Below are 20,543 nucleotides of genomic sequence, written 5' to 3' on the forward strand. Positions count from 1 at the left end.
AACATAACATCATCGCCCTTCCCACCTTTGTGGTCTCACTTTCATGCCCAGCCCCTCCAACACTCCTACCCATGATGAACTGTTCACACTAGGTCTGTAGTGTCCTCTTCCCTGCACTGACTCTCTATGCAATGGATTCTTTCTACTCAGGCCACCATTGACCTGGTGATTGGCTATACCCCACCTTCAGCTTCATATCCAAATGATCCGAGTGGGACCAGTGTGACAGGCATGGGAGGTAAGCTGACCCTCTTGATGGCCCCTCTCATCCCCAGGAGATTGCTCCCCAAAGGGAATCTGCTAAACATGCTGACAGTCTCTAGAGAAACGCTGCCTTTACAGTGCCAATAGCTCCCTGCCCACCAGACAGGTGCGATTATTTACAACACGCCTTTCCAGCAGAGGGGAGGATGGTGAGCACTCTGGCGGTGAGCCGTCCAGGGCACACAGACTGTAGAACCATCATGGTCTTGCTTCAGCTTTGTGATTTCCACTGAATACAAAGTCTCGGGTTGTGAGGTTCAAGAACCTTCATATTTTACAGCTCCCAAAGTTGTGATGGCTGAGATATGTTCTCAGGCACCTGTCTCATGACCAATACCCTTGGACTGGCTCTCTTTTTCTTTCTCTGAGCCTTGATCCCTTTTCCTTGCCTCACACACCCCCTCAGTACTATAGCAATTTGTTTGCTTCAGCACAAGCCACTTGTCCTCCTGGGTCATTTGACATCAGATGTCATTCTAGACAGGGCTAGCCTGGGCTCTCTGGGATGGGCTTCAAACTTCTACCAGACAAGCTGCCCTTTCACAAAGTTGAATTTGACTTCCCTTGTTTTTCTGCAGGGTAACAGTGCTACTGAAAGTGAGTTTTGTCCCAACGAGACAGGGAAGTCTCCAGAACAAGCTGTTTATTACGTTAAATACAGTGGAGGGAGATTTTGTCTATTTACATTGGCCATAGGAACCTACAATACTCTGTGCCACAAATACGATTTCCTCATAGCAAGTCTCTGCTTCCTTAGAAATGAGCCACCCTCTCAGAGAAGAAATAACCCTCTCCCAAGATTCCCTTTACCTGAGGCTGATTCTCACACTTGGCATGATGTCATCTGTGGAAACCTGGTGAACTGGCAGCACTGTAGTCTAGAGGATCACACAGGCCCAAGAAGCTGTCTCCCTGACACTCCATGGCAGGCCATGGGCAAACACTGGTCAGGCCTAACACAGAGATTCCCACCATCCCAATTGGCTCGAAGGGCTGGACGGTGGTAGAGATGAATCAGCATCTGAGTTCCTTGAATTTGGGTTTTAAAAACCATCAATATACTAGACTCTATGGGATCACTGTGCTGTACTCTACTACATCACTGTGCTGCACTCTACTGCATTACTGTACTGTATTCTACTGCATCACTGTGCTGTACTCTACTGCATCACTGTACTGCAAAGGAGCTGGCTGTGTCAGAGGACAATGTAAATATAATATGACAAGGTAAAGTTTTTTCCTTTAGAAAAAATATGTTTCATTAATCTATATGTATTCACATTCTTTGTTATATAAAGTTCTTACTCACCAAGTCTGGGTCGAAGGTAACAGTCTGATTCAGGCTTAAAGTCACTTATTTGAGGAAATACAAAAAAGTGAAAGAAGGAAGAAAGAAGGAAGGAAAGGGATAGACAGATAGACAGACATAGAGACACAGGACTCAGAGAGACAGAGACACAGAGAGACAAGGAGAGAGAACTAATTTTTACTAATTAGGAAAAGCAACCATTGTTTTTTCACTTTTGCACACTTTAATGATATGCACAGAGTACTGGGCCCAGATCATTACCCCTTTAACGCTTAAAGAATTATCATTTTTGTATAAAAGTAATGAATGTTTTCCTTATATAAATATTTTCAAATTTTAAAAATTATAGTTTGTTATCTTTTCTAATACAAAAGAAACTATCTGCTTATTAAAATGCAAGCAGCGTAGAAAAGACCTTGGAAGACACAGGAAGGAAAAAAAGGATCTCATTCTCCTGAGACACATCTGCCACCAGTGATGAGTGGCGTTAAAGGTGTCCACTCACATGGTGGCTGCTGCTGGGAGTGTGACGTCTTAGTGCACAAAAGTTAGATGGCCAAAGGGTGCCCTCTGCAAGTCGGAAAAAAAAATAACTAGTTCTGACCAGAGAATTGAACACTTTAGAAGTTTCTTCTGAAAGAATGCTTTCAAGGAGCCCTTAGGTCAAGACGGCAGAAGATTCAGAGCTTGGTGTGTTAAGGAGTGACTGAAAGTGTGTGGTGTTAAAGATGTCCCCTTACAGACTGACCACCTTAGAAACTGGTCCTAGGCCAGGAAAATGGGATGAACCAGTCTGAAGATTTGGCAGCCTAGAAACTTGTTACCATGGCAACCTGTTCACATTCCGCCAGTCAGCTCGAATGGAGTGTACATTTCTGTTACCAGAATGAGCTATTTTTAAAAGCTCACATCTATTTTTAAAGAACCATCTGTTCGATGTGTACTTTGCCCAACTAAAGAGAAGCGAAATTCATTCATAGCCTGACTCTGGTATTTCAAAGCTATCTCATTCCTGAATAGCAAATGTGCTTTCGCTGGAAGGTAAATTTGGTCTACTTCAGAAAAACGATTACTGATACCTGGACGTTATGCATGCAGAGATAGAAAGGCTGTGCTTGGCCCCGAGGAGCTCACATTCACTAGAAAGATAAGATAGACTTAGTAACAGCAGCCCAGCAAACATAATAAATTCTTCTCCAAAGAGAGCCAAACAAGTTATTGCTTGTTTATCCAGTCACCTTACATTTACAGGCTCATGAGGTAAGGTGTCTGCCACTGGCTTACAGCTTGTGCTAGCAAAGGCATATGCTTCCAAGATGAATCCTAAGCCTGTGTGTGTGTGTGTGTGTGCCTGTGTGTATGTATGTGTAAGGCAACATGTCATAAGTTTCTTGGGCATTTAACTGCTATTTACCCAAGAGTTGGAATGGAAAGATAATGACTATCTCACAGTAGCACACAGATATGACTTCTAACATTTTAGAAGCCCAGACACATAATCTAGATGTGGTGATGATCACTGTAAGAGGCACTGTAAGAGGTGTACTTAAGAGGCAAGACTTTGCCACAAGTTTAAGTCCAGCTTTGGTTCTATAGAGTGCTGGGCCAGCCAAGACTACATGGCAAAACACTGTCTCAACAAACAAACAAACAAATAATGGCAATAATAAAAAGCCAGGTAGAGTAGGACTGTAATCTCGGCATTTAAAGAGGCAGTAGGAAGGTCATAGCTTCAAGGCCAGCTTTGATTGCATAAAGAGTTTAGGACCAGCCTGGGATACATAAGACTATATCTAAAAAAAAAAAAGAAACCCAACCAACCAAACAAACAAATAAAACAATGATAAAAGAAACCCAGAAATACTATAGTTAAACATCCACTGACATGTTACACTTTTGTGCTTTCAAGTTTCCTCTTTTCATGTTCTGTATTGTATTTCTTTGGTATAATTCTTTCTAAAGATGTATATATTTATCTATCTATTTTGTGTATATGAATGTGCTGTCTTCATGTATTTCCTCATGCCGGAAGAGAAAATCAGATCCCATCACAGATGTTTGTGAGACCTCTATGTGAGATGTTTGTGGTTGCTGGGAATTGATTTCAGGTCTTCTCGAAGAGCAATCAGTGTTCCTAACTACAAAACCATCTCTCCAGCCCCCTGTGTACTGTATTTTAAAACTTACTCTAAAGATAATGTTACCAACCCTTGGTTCTGGCTTTACAGTGACCTTCGTTTCAGAGTCATAAACTTCTGCCTTAAACCAGTACAGACACGTAACCAGACTTCATCATAAGAGGCCGGATTATTATCACAAGCAAAGAAAGGCAACATGGTAGCAATAGGGAAATGGTAAATGTTGACCAAAGGGCTGGCAGAGAAGAGGCTTTTCCAGAAACGCTGTTTCATTAGGAGCAGAAAGTTAAGTGGGTCGTGGACCAGTGAGTACTTGGACAGAAAGGATAGAAGTGAGAGGCTGAAGGAGACAGAAGAAGGCAGAGGTGACTGGGCAAACACCCTTCTCAGTTCATCCCTAGGTGGCCAGTCTACACTGGGAGCTGCTGTCAGCCTCTCCCACCCTAGCAGTGTGAGGGCAGATGGGGATGCTGGAAGCGGGCAGGGGATGGTCTGCAGCTGTGATAACGTGTGCCATCGTTTCCTTGAGGAGAAGAGCGGGATGCCTGGAAAGAGCAGAGCAGTTGTCACCCCTCTGGAGATAGTTAGAGTGCCAAAGGCTAATGTGACTGTAGCTAAGGTGTCTGAGCTCTGCCAGCTTTTCTGTGCTGAGTAGGAACTGTCCCCGTCACCAGGACTGTGTATAGTGGCAGTCTTCAAAAACAGTACTGCTGAGTTTCTGGGAAGAAGATAATTCATTTGATTGGCTTGCTGACGTCATGATGGGGGACCGTTCCCAGGTATGAATGGAAACATCACTGGTAAAGTAAGAGTCAGATAAAGAGCTACTAGCATTTAAGAAGGGGTTTGACCAAGTAGCACTGTCATGTTAGGAAGCAGGATAGCATTTGCACAGGGAACTGAAAAGGGAGACACAAAGAGAGAGGGAGAGGAAGAAGGAGATAGAGACAGAGAGATAGAGACACAGAGAGAGATAGAAGGGGGGCCATGAGCACTCTGAGCTATGATGAGTCAGCAGATCAGACTCTAAGCAGTGATCCATTCTCTATTGTCAATCTCTCTGACCCTCTGGTTCCTTGAAACTTGAGGGGGACTGGATTAAATGACACAGAGGGGTCTCTAACCAGGAAGTTCTATTTGTTGTTGTTTTAAGGCATGGTTCTACTCTAGTCCAGGCTGGCCTAGAACCCACTGTGCAATCCAAGCCAGCTTTTAATAGCAAGAGGAGATGAGATCAATTTAAGCGTGATAGTTGGTCTGAAGTTGGGAGTCAAAGGTATTTCAGGAGAGAACATGTATGTTAATAGGATGGTTTGTTTGTAGCTGAAAAACAGGGAGAAATTTGCATCAGGGCTTTGTTATCTCAGTGAAATGAGCAGGATTGTTAGTGGAGAATGATGCTTTGCAGGGAGGAGTAACTGGTGGGTGTTGAGGCTGGAGGTGTAGCTTGGTGATGGAATGCTTGCCCAGTTTGTGCACTGCCCCAGGCACATTCTCCGCAATGCAAACCATAGGGGTTGGAAACATGACATGACCTTGGTGGCTTATGGTAGCCATCTCAGGTCAGGAGCCATGAAGAGAATTTTTGGAAATGATGGAGATAGCCAGGAAGTCCCTGAGACTAAAGCTTGTGAGACTGGTCAGGATGGTGTGTGCCCTTCTCAGCGGGGTTGAGCTGCCTAGGTGCAGAGGGAGAATATGATGCACGGAGTTGAACATGCATGCGGGTAAACATGCATGGAGAAGAAGAGGGGCTGAAGGGTATGCAGAACAACCACAATGGCACTCCACAGTCTCTGAGAGCCTAGGAGATACTGAAGAAATGAAGGGGGTACCAGGCAGGAAGGTGGTTATAGGTGGTAAGGACTGGGGCTGCCTGTGTGGAAGAGTTGACCAAACTAGGAAGAATCAAGAGATGCCTCCTCTGGTGGGTTGAGTAATGTCCCCTGAAAAGTCATGAGTATGTGAAATTTCAGAACACATCATTTGGAAACACTATGTGTATGTGGTTGGTCAAGATGAGGTTGTCCTGGATTATGGCAAACTTTAAATCCCGTGACTGGTGTCCTTAGGAGATGAAATAAGGGCACTCAGATAGGCAGGGAGTAGGTCACATGACTGCAGGAAGTGATTAAAGTGATTGGCCTGGTTGCTAAGGACCATTAGGAGCCACTGTGTGGGAAGAGGCAGGAGGACTCTTTCCCAGATGCTTCATGGAGTATCTGCCAATACCTGAGATTTCACTCTCAGAGTCAGAAGCTGCCAGAGAACATGGCTTTAAGCCACCCAGTTTGCAGATCTTTGTTAGGATAGTGCTGGGAAGACCTACACCCATTCAGTCAGCAGTTCCTAGCCTGGCATTGTTCTTTGTCATCATGACAGAGTCAGTCACTGTTTGTAGCTCTGGGTCATATCCAAAGCTCCGCCTCATTCATGTGTCACGCCAGCATAGGCACTAGCATGTTGGTAAGGAGACGGCTGTGCAGAAAGGGTGTGTTCAGCAGGGCTTGGTGTTCCTTCCTCCTTCATGGAACACTTACTGATAGTCATCCCTGAAGAAGATCTTCGGAATCCAAAGGTGGAATGGACAAATGCTGCTAGTTTTCATCCTCTAAGATGTCTTAGATTATAATCTGTAGATAACCAGGAGCCCATGCTTGTGTGTGTATGTGTGTGTGTGTGTGTGTGTGTGTGTGTGTGTATACAGCTAAAGGTCAATGCCTGAGGGCTTCCTCAGTTCCTTTCTATCTTATTCTTTGAGATGGGATTCTCACATTGTCTGTCTTTGAGTCCCTCAGCACGAGTGTATTTTATTGACTAAGTCATCTTCCCAGTCCCTTTTTGTCTCTTAAGAAAAGAGAGGCTAGAGTTTGTCAATAGATATCAAAGATTTAGTGACTGAAAGAGAGGGAAGAGGTGATAGACAGAGTTGAGGTTTTTTGTTTTGTTTTGTGTTTTTTTGTGCATTTGTTTGTTTTTGTTTGGAGAAAGAAAAGTTTACATGTAGTTGAGGGTTGAAGGCAGGAGGAAGGTGACAGTGAGAAGGAGCCACTGGGAGACCTTCAGAGTTAGAGGACATTTGTGGAGAAGGATCTAAAGGACAGCAGAGAGTGAGGACATTACACTGTTGTGTGGGAATAACTTTCTCCCTTGAATCTGTGGAGTGACTGGGAGGTAAAGGAAGGGACAGATGGATGTTGATGTCACAAACAGAACGACAAGAGGAGGACATGGCTGTCATGGTGCTCAGCAAGAAAAGGGCTATGAACTTAAGAAGTTGAGCAGGTGGGATTCCAACATGGCTCCTGGGTCGGTCTCTAGAGGAAGAAGCAGTGAGAAACAGGGCATGGGGGGTGGGAGGTGGGGGCTTGAAGTTTATCTATACATTTGGTTCTCCATGGCTATCTTCATTTCTTTAGTCCCTTACCTCAGGCTGGTTCCTGAGGTAAGCGCTCGCCTACTCTAGTCAGTCCAAGCTACAATATTTCTCTCACTGTCCTTGTGCTCTCTGGTGTTCTCTTGTCTCTGAGAAGACGATCTGATCAAAGGTCCTCCTAATACATCATGAATGCATTTTCTGAAAGAAACTGTGTCTAAACACCAAGTTCCCAGTCTGTGCCACCAAATCATCTCCTTTACCTGCTACCTTGGGAACAGGATAAGTCCAGGAGACCAGGGTGCTAGATAGACAGTCGCAGGCTAAGGGCCATCGCTAGCTGGTTCCCCTTTCTCTATTTCAGAAGAAGAGGAAGAAGACCAGGGGGATGAAGACAGGGTAGATGGCATGGTCAGAGGCCCTGGGCCCAAGGGGCCATCTGGGACAATGTCAGAAGCTCAGCTTGCTCGGAGGATCACCAAAGGGAAGAGCAGCCGGAGGATGCTATCCAACAAGCCTCAGGATTTCCAGGTGGGAAGGGCTCTGCTATTCTGCCATCCCTGGCCCAAGACCCAGCCACTGCTGTGACATCATGACAGACATAGTCCTGTGGACAGGGGCTCATCTACTGAACAAGAATATAAGGACATGAACCCAGAAAGAAGAGTTCCCGTCTATAAGCCTGAAGAGTTTCGTCACAGTAGACAAGCTGCTTCAGAGGGATGTAATGGGAACTTTCCTTGCCTCTGAAGTAGGTGGGGGCTAATTAGCAAAGAATAACAGCAGCTCAGGCACCTGCTTCATTTTTCTTAGTTCTCAGCATTAGTGCATCTCAGGGCACTTGAAGACCAGGCAATGGGCCACAGTGCTGGAATCTCAGTCTGCCCTGCTTTCCCAGGCCACTTCTCCTGCTCAGTGATCAGAGACGGGCCCCTTCCAGACCGGGAGGTCTCAGTAGCTATCCTTCTGAGCCAGAGGGCTGAGATGACACCCGGGAATTCCTTTGAACCACACACTGGAGAAGCTTTGTTAACAGGACCACTTTGTGCTTGCAGATCCGTGTCAGAGTGATTGAAGGCCGCCAGTTATGCGGCAACAACATAAGGCCTGTGGTGAAAGTTCACGTCTGTGGTCAGACACACCGCACGAGAATCAAGAGAGGGAACAATCCATTTTTTGATGAGGTGAGTGGGTTGAGAATGCATGGCCCTGCTCACCCAGTCTGTCCTGTTTGTACACATCTTCTCCTGCCAGTTTCACCCAGTTCACAGAGGGAAACACAAGGGCTAAGAACTAGAAACTATAGAACAGGCCTCTGGTGTTAAGCACAGAGTGGTCAGAGCCGCGTGGGCTTGACGCCACCTAACTAACGTCTATTGATTTCCAATTACCCATGTCTTCCTGTCATTTCTAGTTTCCTCTTGGGTCCCTTTAGCCTGGTGATGTCCCTTTAAATGTGATGTCACCTCCATCCATCCCTGCTCCTTTACATTACAGAATGACTCTGAATGTTGACTGTGTCCCTGTGCAATTTAAGAGGTGTCAAAATTTGCTTGGCTACAAAAATATTTCATATGAAAGAAATGCCACATGAACGAACAATGCGGCCCGGTTCTGTTGACTTCTGTGACACACTCAAAAGTACTTAATGCTTTGCCGGTCATCTCAGACGCCACAAAACCACAACTGGGCATGAACAGAAACAATGTAGGAGCCCCTCGGAGGCTAGCTGTGCTATGCTTGGGAGACTCAGCTCTAAGATTCCCCAGCCTGGGCCTTTCCTAAACTCTCTTCTTCCTATAGCATCAAATCCCAGTCCCGATTCTGGCTTTGTCCTTATTTCCTATCTATGTTCATAAGAGAAACCAGTTTCTCTCTTCTGCCCCCTGTCTCTTGTCTTATTCAAGTGAGGAAAGGGACGGACCCCATTTTCTTCAAACCTATACATCTAAGACTGATAACGAACAAAAGCTTATAGATGCCTCTAGCTGCCAGTGACTGGGGCTTTAGAACGAGACATATCGGTTAAGGCTTTCGTGATACGGGCTCTGTGTTAGCTAAGTTACTGTGAAGAGTACAGCAAGGATCTCCATCTTCCTTAGACTTTCATATTCATCACCTTAACTAAGTCATTAACTTGAATATCATCAATAACACATGAGATGACATAGATACCTTTTATATGTATCTGTGGTGCCAGAGACTGAACCTGGAGCATCATCTGAACTAGGTGTACCCTGAGCTATGTTCCCAGGCCCCTCCCCCTTTATAGGACACCTATGCCTTGATAGCACATAAAAGCACCAACCCACTGTGTGTTGTGGATAACATGTCAGCAGCTATCAAACTATTGGAATAGACAGATGGACAGACAGACAGACAGATGGATGAACAGACAGAATTTTTTGGTTACTTTCACTGTGTACCCCAGGCTGGCCTGAGATCTTGACTTCTATACCTCAGTATCTCAAGGGCTGGGATTACAGGCATGTAACAGTAGGTATTATGCACTAGCTGTGGAATATTTCATAAAGCAATTGGTCCCTATAGCACTAAAATAGAACTATTCTAGATAAAATGAAACTGAGAAGCTAGGATATCCAGATGCAGCTGTGATCTTTGTGTGGATCCTAGATTTTGGGGAAAAAAAATCTGAGAATTTTTGTTTTGAAACATACAGAAAAATCTTAGAATTGATTACATATGTGTTGACTTTGGGGATGTGATAACACCATTGTGATTATAAAAAAAAAATAAGGTGCCTTTGCTCCTATGAAACTTGCACAAATACACTTTGAAGGAAGAAATTACCATGATATCTAACCTTTCTTTCAAATGATTCAGTTAAAAATCAAGAAAGGAAGAAAGAAAGAAAGAAAGAAACAAAGAAACAAAGAAACAAAGAAAAAGAAAGCAAAAAAATAAAAAAAGACTAGCCCTGTTTTAGGTTCTCTGGATGTTTTAAGATGGCCGTAGTCAGAGTAGAAACTTATTTCTCTTTCCAGTTTGTAAAAATTATTATAAATCTATTTTCCTTAAAAGGAAAACAAGACCTCTGGGTGGTGGTGGTGGTGCACACCTTTACTCCTGGCACTTGGGAGGCAGAAACAGGCAGATCGCTGTGAGTTTGAGGCCAGGCTGGTCTACAGAGTGAGTTCCAGGACAGCCAGGGCTTCATAGTAAGACTGTCTCAAAAAAAGAAAACCAAAAGTAAGACAAACCAACCAGAAAGACGAAACAAATGTCCTACGACAGTAACAAAGATAAAAAGTATCGTTTTTTTATTTAAAATATTTCTACAAAAGAAGTTGGAGAAAGTGGTTTTGTTTTAGTAAATACTAAATTGTTTTTGAGTTAAGGTCCTCACTGTGGCCCAGGCTACACTCACTGGGTAACTCAGGCTGGTTTCCATCATGGCAGTCCTCACAGCTCAGCTTCTCATGTGCTGGGAAAGGGGTGATGACGCCTGACTGAGAAGAGTTACCACAAGTGAATGGGCAACATTTTCCTTAAAGGCGCCAGACAGAAATGATAGAACTAGGAATGTTAGTGAGCTGAATGGGCATCCCAGCCATCAGCACACACTTTGGTCAAAGTGGCCATGTGGAATAATCTAGATCCTCACTTTAGTTAGCTGTCAATGTGAACAAGTTATTCCTCGGGTTTTCCTTTGCCAGCACGGGGAGATGGGTAAGTGCTCACACAGCCATACCTAATTCTGAAAGTGTTTAGCGGTTTTCTAGACAAGCCAGCCCCTCTGGACCTGAGTCACTAGCTAATAATGTCTGATGTGTTTTGTGTTGCTTTGACAGTTATTTTTCTACAATGTGCACATCACACCCTCTGAACTCATGGATGAGATCATCAGCATCCGGGTAAGGGACACGGGAGGAAGACGCTGCTCACTGAGCACTGGACAGTGTCCGCTCACCCTTCTCCTTTCTTCCAGGTTTATAATTCCCACTCTCTGAGGGCAGATAGTCTGATGGGGGAATTTAAGGTGAGTGACAGCATTCTTCTTTCAATTATGTAAAAATGAGAACTCCGTAGGTAATCTGATTCACGGCTGGTGACACACATGGCGGTGACGTCTTAGAGTTCTCGGTAAAGGGTAGACACCATGATTTTTGCTGAAGGCTTCATGGGTCTTGTCCACCCTAAAAGTATAACACGAATAGCATTGGTGTGTCCCTGGAGGCCTTTGCTGGTTTCTGTCTGTGAATGGAAGCAAAGCCATTCGTACAAAGGATGGGTTAGCTTGATGCTGACAAAAAGCCCCACAAGTAGCTCTGTTTACCAGTGGCCCCAGAGTTCTGTATAAAAAGCGAAATCAGACAAGAGAAGCTACATGTTTTCAAGTAGTTCTCACTGTGTGGATTCTTGATTGACACCTCAGCAGTTCTCGGAGGATGAGCTACCTTCTGGAGGAAGAAGATCCGGTCACTAACATGCTTCTAAGACGGTCTGGTCCAGGCAGACCTCTGGTCATACTCTGCCTGTCACCTGGGTTAATTCTCTTAACGGCTTTGATTCTTGGTTGCTTCATCTGCAAGATGGATTCATCATCATGGAGACACGTGAAGACACCATGGAACCGTCCAACCACCGATTAGATTAGTATTCACGTTAGGACTGACCGAAGAAGAAGGAAGGTTGGACAAGATCAGGCCAGGTTATTTCTTGTAGGGTGATTAATGGTCCCAGTCTCTCTGGTGCTTTCGACGTGGAAACTAAGAAAGTCTTAGGCAACCTGGGACATGCTAGTCACCCTGCTTTCATGGTTTCTTCCAATCCTAAATCTATCTCATTCATTCAGTAAAGATCCATTAAGAGTTTTCTTTTTTAAAAAAAAAAAATGGGTATTTTATTTATTTACATTTCAAGTGTTATCCCCCTTCCTGGTTTCCCCTCCACAAATCCCCTATCCCATTCCCATCCTCCTGCTTCTATGAGGGTGCTCCCCCCCCACACTCCCACCTCACCTTCCTAGAATTTCCCTACACTGGGGCATTGTGCCTCCACAGTACCAAGGGCCTCCCCTCCCACTGATGCCAGATAAGGCCATCCTCGGCTACATATGCAGCTGGAGCCATGGGTCCCTCAATGTATACTCTTTGGTTGGTAGTTTAGTTCCTGGGAGTTCTGGGGGCGTCTGGTTGGCTAATATTGTTGTTCTTCCTATGGGGTTGCAATCCCCTTTAGTTCCTTCAGTCCTTCCCCTAACTCCTTCATTGGGGTTCCTGTGCTCAGTCCAATGGTTGACTCCAAGCATCTGCATCTATATTGGTCAGGCTCAGATAGAGCCTCTCAGGAGACATCCATATCAGGCTCCTGTCAGCAAGCGCTTCTTGGTATCAGCAATAGTGTCTGGGTTGGTGGCTGCCTATGGGATGGCCATTAAGAGTCTTCTATATGTTGTAATCAGGCAAGATGCTGATACGAAGTGGGTGAGGTGGTAATTTAGGTCTTGGAAGTTTAAAAAGTAAGGGCATCGAATCTAAATCTAATGCGTTGTTTTTTTTTAAAGTGACAAGACTGATTCTAAAATCTATTTAACTCGTTTTTAAATTTTCCCCAGATTGATGTTGGATTTGTTTACGATGAACCTGGTAAGTAATATCCTCCCCCATCAACTTGAAGTCTCAACTCCTGCTAATTCAGAAGAAAATCCTAGAGCTTAAGGAAATCTCAGAAGAAATTTCTTTTCAGTGGTGGGGCTCAAGCTAAGGTCCTTGTAAGTGTTAGGAAAGGGCTCTTCCATAGAGCACACCACAGGAATGAGAAAAGTCTCTGTAATGTGGAGGATGCCTAACGAGAACAAACAGTAGCTGATAACGAACGCGGACGTCTAACACTCTTAGTCTTAACACGCATAAACAGGCGATGTCTTTGTCTTGTGATGATCTCAGTCACCCTAGGATGGGAAGGCGGGGCTAAGGTGTGAGCAGAGCATGGACAGGAGATACCGACTTGTGGGCTTGCCTGGAGACTTGGGGTGAAATCACCTTTAGAGTGTCCCTGTCCTTTTGCTCCTCTCTGTTAGGCCATGCTGTCATGAGGAAATGGCTCCTTCTCAATGACCCAGAAGACACCAGCTCAGGTGCAAAGGGGTACATGAAAGTCAGCATGTTTGTCCTGGGAACCGGAGACGAGCCCCCAGTAAGTGCCTCGGCCTCTACTTTCTCTTCTTAAAAACATAGTTAAGCAGTGTGCTGGGAAATGGAGCTCAGATCCCAAACTGCCACCCCCATCCCTGACTCCTCCACCACCAGGCTCTCTTTTGCTGATCACGGATTGTCATTGCAGCTTGGATTCCTTCCTGGTGCTTCCTGGTATTTGTGAGTCCTTTTTTTTAGGGGGCAGGAGTGTTGAGTCAGGGTCTTATACAGCTCAAGCTGCCTTCAGATATAGTTCTGTGATTAAGGTTGGCTTTGAACTTCTAATCTTCCGCCTCTATGAGCTATGTGCTGGGATTACAAATGTGCATCCCAGGACCCAGGAGTATTTAATTCAAGAAATATGTGTTTTTAAATACTTCATTGTTTTCATTAGAAAGGCTTGAGATCATCTTCCATGCAAAGATTCATTACCTCATCCCTTTCTTCCACCTGACGGGTTAGTGATAGTTTAAGAAATCAGATGGCAGGCTAGAAACAGGAGTGGGCCAGAGAGAAACCAGAACACAGGAATACACACACACAGCCTCAATACTGGTGCTCATGAGACTACAGGAGGATACGGAAACACTGAAGCATTGATATTGTAGAGGTTTTTGAGGCTGAAAGAAAATCAATGACTGAACCTCTAGGCACCAAACATTAGAGATCATGATGGAGGCAGTGCTGGCTTCTTTTAGAGCTGCCTCTGCTTTATGTGTGATTTTGACCACGTGTCTCTTATAGTCTGAGAAACGAGACCGTGACAACGACAGTGATGACGTCGAGAGCAACTTGTTACTTCCAGCTGGCATTGCCCTCCGGTGGGTAACCTTCTTGCTGAAGATCTACCGAGCTGAGGACATCCCCCAGAGTATGTACTGCCTTAGTCACGCATGGGGGTGAGGTGGGAGGTTTCAGTAGTCATTGAGATGGTATGTGTTGAACTCGTACTCTGAATACTGATGGATGCTCCTTCTATAAGGTTCACCTCTGAAAGGCCTTCATGGACTTATTTCCATTCTTCTGGCCCCACTGAAAGTTTCTGAGCAGTTTCTGGGGCAGCCATTGCTCACCTATGTTTCTGTCTTTGGTCCATTTTGCTCTGTCACTTCTTCCTTCCATATTCTGTTTTTCTAGAGACTGCTAAAGAGGTGAGCAGTCAGTGCTTCTATCTCAGAGGGCAACTTGTCTAAGTTCATTCTCTCCTTCCATCATATTGGTCTTGTAAACAAGGGTGCAGTGAAACCACTGAAATGGACTACTCTGTGGGTAGAAAGAAAGATTTATTGGGAACAAACTGCAAAAGCTGTCTCAGGAGAGAAATGTCAGAAAGGCAGGCATATTTTTTATGCTGTAAACAGGGTGGGGTCTTTGAGCTGATGTAGGCTGTACAGGTTGACCCAGAACTAGATGCCCTTGCCATTGGGAGGCGATGTTTGAAGGTGGACTGTAGTGTGATTTATTTTGTGTGCCTGGCCCTTTAAGGGTTCCCCAATGTCTAGTCAATTAATCTCATAATACAATAGGGACATAGTTGTTGCCTCTGGGAACAGAGGAGGATGTAAAAAGTCAGTAGAGGCTGAGAGAGATTGAGTAGGGAAGAGTAGAATTGGAGAAGGCAGACGAGTAGAGTCTAGGTCACAGAGTAGAGGTAGAGAAGACAGTCCTAGAATAAAGAAGATTGAGTCCAGCTAAAGAAGAAAAGAGATTGAGCGGAGTGAAAATAAGAGACTGTTGATCCAGGAGAAGCTGAACTGAGCCAGAGAAAAGACACTGTTAGGACACAGGAGAACCCACACAAAGTAGCAGAACAAACCAATAAAAGCCACAGGGAGTAAGGGAGATTCCTGGTAAGCAGAAGCCCATCTGTAGGCCTCTGTTCACCCAACAATGATCCTTCTGTTTACCTGGCCAAAGTCCTGTTTAGGACATTGTCACCAGCACTGCCATTCGGGGGTCCCCATTTGGACCTAACAGATCTCAGGGATCAAGCTCAGGTTGTAGGGCTTAGTGGCAAGTGCTTTATCCACTGAGCCATCTCTCTGGCCCTACCTAATAAAAGTGTAAATTTTGTAACAAAAATATGCTTATGGTTGGACTATAAAATGTAGCTGAGCAGGTCCAGGAAGACGGCTCAGTAGGTCAAGTAGTCTTGCCTGCTTTGCAAGCTTGACCTGGTTTCAGGTTCCCAGAACCCGTGTAAAAGCTGAGTGTGGTGGCTTGTGTCTGCAGTCCTAGAACCCCTAAAACGAGATAGGATGCGAAGACCCTGAAGCTGGGTGGGCCAACTAACCTGAGGTACATGGCATAGTGGCAAACAACAGGAGACACCCTGCCTCAAAAACAAGACAAAAGATCGACACCTAGCATGGTCCTCTGACTTCTACACACATGTTGTGGAATGCATGTGCCCTCGCACACAAAACATGTACACACACGTATGGGCATACATAATATAACAAAAGTAAGCAAAAATATTTTAAGAAGTGTTGAGCTAAGTATAGTCTTGACAACTATATTTGTCCCAACTGTATTATGAGACATGTGTACTGAGAGATTGGACACTTTTTGTATTTTTTTATTAAATATATTTCTTTACTTATATTTCAAATGTTATTCCCCTTCCTGGTTTCCTGTCCAAAAGCCCACATCCTCTCCCCTCCCCCTTTCCCTTCCCCATACACGTATTCCCCTCATACATCCCCCTTACTGCCCTCCCCCCAAATTCCTCTGCACTGGGGGGTCCAACCTTGGCAGGACCAAGGGCTTCCCCTTCCAGGGTGCCCCAACAAGGCTATTCTCTGCTACATATGCAGTTGGAGCCCTGGGTCAGTTCATGTATAGTCTTTCTGTAGTGGTTTAGTCCCTGGAAGCTCTGGTTGGTTGGCATTGTTGTTCTTATGGGGTTGCAAGCTCCTTCAACTCTTTCAATCCTTCCTCTAATTCCCCCCAAGGGGGTCCTGTTTTCAGTTCAGTGGTTTGCTACTAGCATTGACCTCTGTATTGGACGTGCTCTGGATGTGTCTGTCAGGAAAGATCTATATCTGGGAGATTGGACACCTTTAAGCAAATGAGTTACAAAGATTCCAATCCTAAGGACCAAGCTGCCAGCCCAGCATCCTTTCTGTCTTCTCTGCTGGGCCCCAGGGAACAGGATCCTTTCCCGAGTTTTCCAGGGGGCTGACGACTGGTGCCTCAGGATTTGCTTCTTTCCCTGGGAACCCGTCTGTCCTCTCAAAGATTCTAGAATGTTCCCATTCCATCTTTCTCTTGGAAATGTCTTCGATAGATTAAATTCAACTTCACATTCTTCTTCCTACACTGGCCCTTTCAATTCATTCTGTGCACTTTGGAGTTTGTCGAAACAGAGACACTACATTTGTAATGCATCACGTGTGAGAACTATGCTACCTGTAAGTGTATCTGCTTTTCTTGTATTTCTCTAAAATGTTAGTTGTTCCTGTATCACTTTGACCTGATACACATTCTCCAAATTGTACAAAGACCTGAGTTTGACAACTGTCTCTTACCCTGACCAAATGGATGTTGGGAAAACTATTTCATCTTCCATGAATGATCTGTTCTTAACATAATAATTTATTAGTTTATTTTCGAGGCTCTCTTGATTATTTTAAAACTTCACAGATAAAAACTCTCTCTCTCTCTCTGTCACACACACACACACACACACACACACACACACACACACACACACACACGAGACAAAGAACATTTTTGCTGCTAGTTCTAATTACCCCGGAGAACAATTCTTCTTAAATCTCTTTCGATGCATTGGGGTAATTTTAAATCGTGTTGGATGACTTTCGTTGTTTCAGGAGAGTAGGTTTAATGTCCCTGTGTGCTTCCTTCCTTTCCAGTGGATGATGCCTTCTCACAGACAGTGAAGGAAATATTTGGTGGCAATGCAGATAAAAAAAATCTTGTGGACCCTTTCGTAGAGGTCTCCTTTGCTGGGAAAAAGGTTCGTATGTGATCTAAATGTGTGCATCTCTTAGGACAGACATGTAAAGTACTTTGATTTTCCCGGCGGTGAATTCCTAGTTATCTTTGGTAAATAGTCCCTGGTCAGTGAACCACTCTGCAGAGACCCTGGCTATCTGAAGCTGGCTGTGCCAGGCTCATCCACAATCTTATTTCGGGGTAAAAAGCATACAGGACTCAAATTAGAGAAATTCTCATCTTTTGAAGATTAGAATAGTGAGACCAACACTGGACTGCTGTAGTTATCTCTCAGGTTAATTTCCTCAATCTTGGGCAAAATCCCAGCCAGCCACTAATTATTCCTAGCTGGGATAAAAAAAAAAAATATCTGACCAAAGGCACCATAATGATGGGAAAGTTTTGTTTCAGCCCACAGGTTACAGTCCATGCCTGAGGGCAGTCACACAGGGATTTAAGCAAGAACTCAAATCAGAAAGCACACAGGAACACAGCTTGCTGACACAGTCTCTGGCTGGTCCTCAGGCTTACACTTAGCTAGCTTTCTTACATAGCCCAGGATCACCTGTTCAGGGAATGGTGCTGCCACAGTGGTCTGGGCCCTTCTATATCAACTAACAATCAAGATAATCCTCCACAGACATACCATGTGCCAGGTTGATCTACATAATTCCTCAAAGAAGACCAATGGTTCTCATGCTTTCGTAATGCTGTGACCCCCCCCACCATAAAATTATTCTGTTGCCACTTCATAACTGTAATTTTGCAACTGTTATGAATTATAATTGGATGGCTGATATGCAACTCCTATGAAAAGGTCATTTGATTCCCAAATGGATCTCCACCCACAGGTTGAAAAAAACCACTGCTCTAGACTGTGACAGTCAGAGCTTATAAGGACACCCACAACTCCTGACTCTCATCGAGCTACTTACCTTCCATGCACTAACATGTGCTGAGACAGAATAGAGCAGAAAAGCCCATCTTAGACCTCTGGAAAAAGTAGAGTGACCGTTGGTGCAGGGGAGACCACATCCACCATAGAGACGGTCCAAGATGGAGCTTCTATCCCATAGAGTGATATGCCCTGGACAGTTACAGGAACCAAGAGTCACCACCTTCTTTGTGTTTGAGCTATTTAGTTACTAGAGCAGGAATCCTTAAACAGTACCCATGTGAGCACACAGGATTTCCTAGGAGGGTTGTTGTAGACGCAGTGGGAACCTCTGCCCCTGGGATAAGGCGAAGTCTGATTTGAACTGTAGACTTCACAGTCAGCCACAGTCCCTGACTTCTGAGTTTCCTAAACTGTAAATGTGAGTGCTAACGATCTCGTAGGGTCTTTGAATTGGTTAATTAGTTTAAGAAGTCATCTGCTTTGTGTCCTGGGGATGTGGAAATGAGCGCATGGACAGCGATAGTTCTCACAGAACCTAGAAGACGCAGACTGTCTTGATCTGTTTTCTGTCGCTGGAACAATATACCTGAGGTGGAGCAATAGAGCAGAAATCTATTTGGCTCATGTTTTTGAGGCTGGAAAGTCCATGAACACAATGTAGATATCTGCTCAGAATCTGGTAAGGACCTTCTACTTCATTGTACCGTGGCAGAAGGACCCGTGACACGAGAGGGTAAATGTGACAGTTCAAATCTCTCTAATAATGCCATCAAATAATGAGATTTCCCCACTCTCGTGAGCTCATCGTTTCAATTCCCTTCCCCCGCAAAGGCCCTACTTCAAAATTCTATGCACTTAGGAATTTCGATATTATGTTTTCAACTTGTGAGCTTTGGGGAGTACATTGAAATCATCACATGATCAGTCAATGAGCAAAGGAGAACTGAACAATTTTAGTCAGCGCTGAGAGCTACACAGAAAGCAAAGTGACAGCAAGCGATAGTTGTATACACATGCATTCATCTGCCTGTGATGAATATGCATGCGTGTGTGTGTGTGTGTGTGTGTGTGTGTGTGTGTGTGTGTGTGTGTGAAGTTATCGACTAGGACGCCTTGGATGAAGTAACATTTGAGCAGAGGCATGGATGTGTAGGGATTCTAAGGGCTCCAAGCAGGGATAGGAGCAGAGAAAGAAGCCAGGAAGGAAGCCTCCTTTCAGGGAACGAAAGCCTGTGTGGCTGGGGGACAGCAAGCCAGGAGGAAAGTGAGACGTTCAGTCAGCAGGGGTGGGCTAGGGAGGGCTTCATGAGGCAGAGGGCTCTGAACCTCATCCTGAGTGGACGTGGGGGGCTCACGGTAGAGTGGCGTCAGAGTCAGAAGGCAGGAAGGGATTAGGGAGTCATAGAAACCACGTGTGGATGCTTGTGAGCAAGTATGTCAGGAGCTTCATGAAGAAATGAGGGTCACGGTTTATTGACAGGTGGGTGGGATCCGGGCTTGGGGAGGGTGTTGTTCTGATTGGCTGTAAGCCTAAGCAACTGACTGGAAGTGCCAGACAGGAGTAATCCGGAAGCTGGTCAATTAATAACCGTGAGATTCTTGTCTAATAGATGCTCAGGAACCTCAGTTCCTGTTACATCCACCTATTTATTGTCAGAAAAAAAAATAAAGTGCAGGTTTGACGTGTGGATGTACATGCTCTGTACACACACTCTGTACACAAAGCCCTGGTTCAATCCATGTCACCGAGACAAAGGGGAGGGGTCAGGAGAGTGGAAAACAGAGAGGAATCGACAGGAAGGAGGAGGAAGGAGGAGAGAGAAAGAAGGGGGCGAGAGGAAAGGGAAGGAGGAAGGAAACGAGAGAGGAGGAGAAGGAAAAGGAAGAAGGAAGAAAGGGACTGAAGAATGAGTGGAGGAAGGGTTTCAGGTTACTAAGGTTACTAAAATGTAGATGGACCATTGGCACACATAATCAGGCACACACACACACACACACACACACAAATGTAGATGGACACACACACACACACACACACACACACACACACACACACACGGTTTACAGGTTACTAAGTATATAACTAAAATGTAGATGGACCATTAGCGTCATAATCAGGCACCATTATAACATAATCACATGCACACACACACACACACACACACACACACACACACACACACACACACACTTACAGGTTACTAAGTATATAACTAAAATGTAGATGGACCATTAGCGTCATAATCAGGCACACACACACACACACACACACACACACACACACACGGCACACACACATTAGCGTCATAATCACACACATGCACACACACACACACACACACACACACGGTTTACAGGTTACTAAGTATATAACTAAAATGTAGATGGACCATTAAAGCGATCATAATCAGGCACACACACACACACACACACACACACA

General features: G+C 44.8%; 1 protein-coding gene across 1 annotated transcript in view; it reads left to right on the forward strand.

Moving 5' to 3' along the window:
• Positions 1-20,543, forward strand: part of Myof (myoferlin) — a 151,727-nt gene that overhangs the window by 47,949 nt on the left and 83,235 nt on the right. Inside the window, exons 5-13 of the mRNA XM_032891850.1 lie at positions 151-238; positions 7,452-7,618; positions 8,143-8,271; positions 10,900-10,962; positions 11,037-11,087; positions 12,666-12,696; positions 13,131-13,246; positions 13,990-14,116; positions 17,124-17,227. Coding sequence (XP_032747741.1) covers positions 151-238; positions 7,452-7,618; positions 8,143-8,271; positions 10,900-10,962; positions 11,037-11,087; positions 12,666-12,696; positions 13,131-13,246; positions 13,990-14,116; positions 17,124-17,227 — 876 coding nt within the window. The remainder of the gene's footprint in view (positions 1-150; positions 239-7,451; positions 7,619-8,142; positions 8,272-10,899; positions 10,963-11,036; positions 11,088-12,665; positions 12,697-13,130; positions 13,247-13,989; positions 14,117-17,123; positions 17,228-20,543) is intronic.

This window comes from Rattus rattus, chromosome 2 (assembly GCF_011064425.1).
Source record: "Rattus rattus isolate New Zealand chromosome 2, Rrattus_CSIRO_v1, whole genome shotgun sequence".
Lineage (NCBI taxonomy): Eukaryota > Metazoa > Chordata > Mammalia > Rodentia > Muridae > Rattus > Rattus rattus.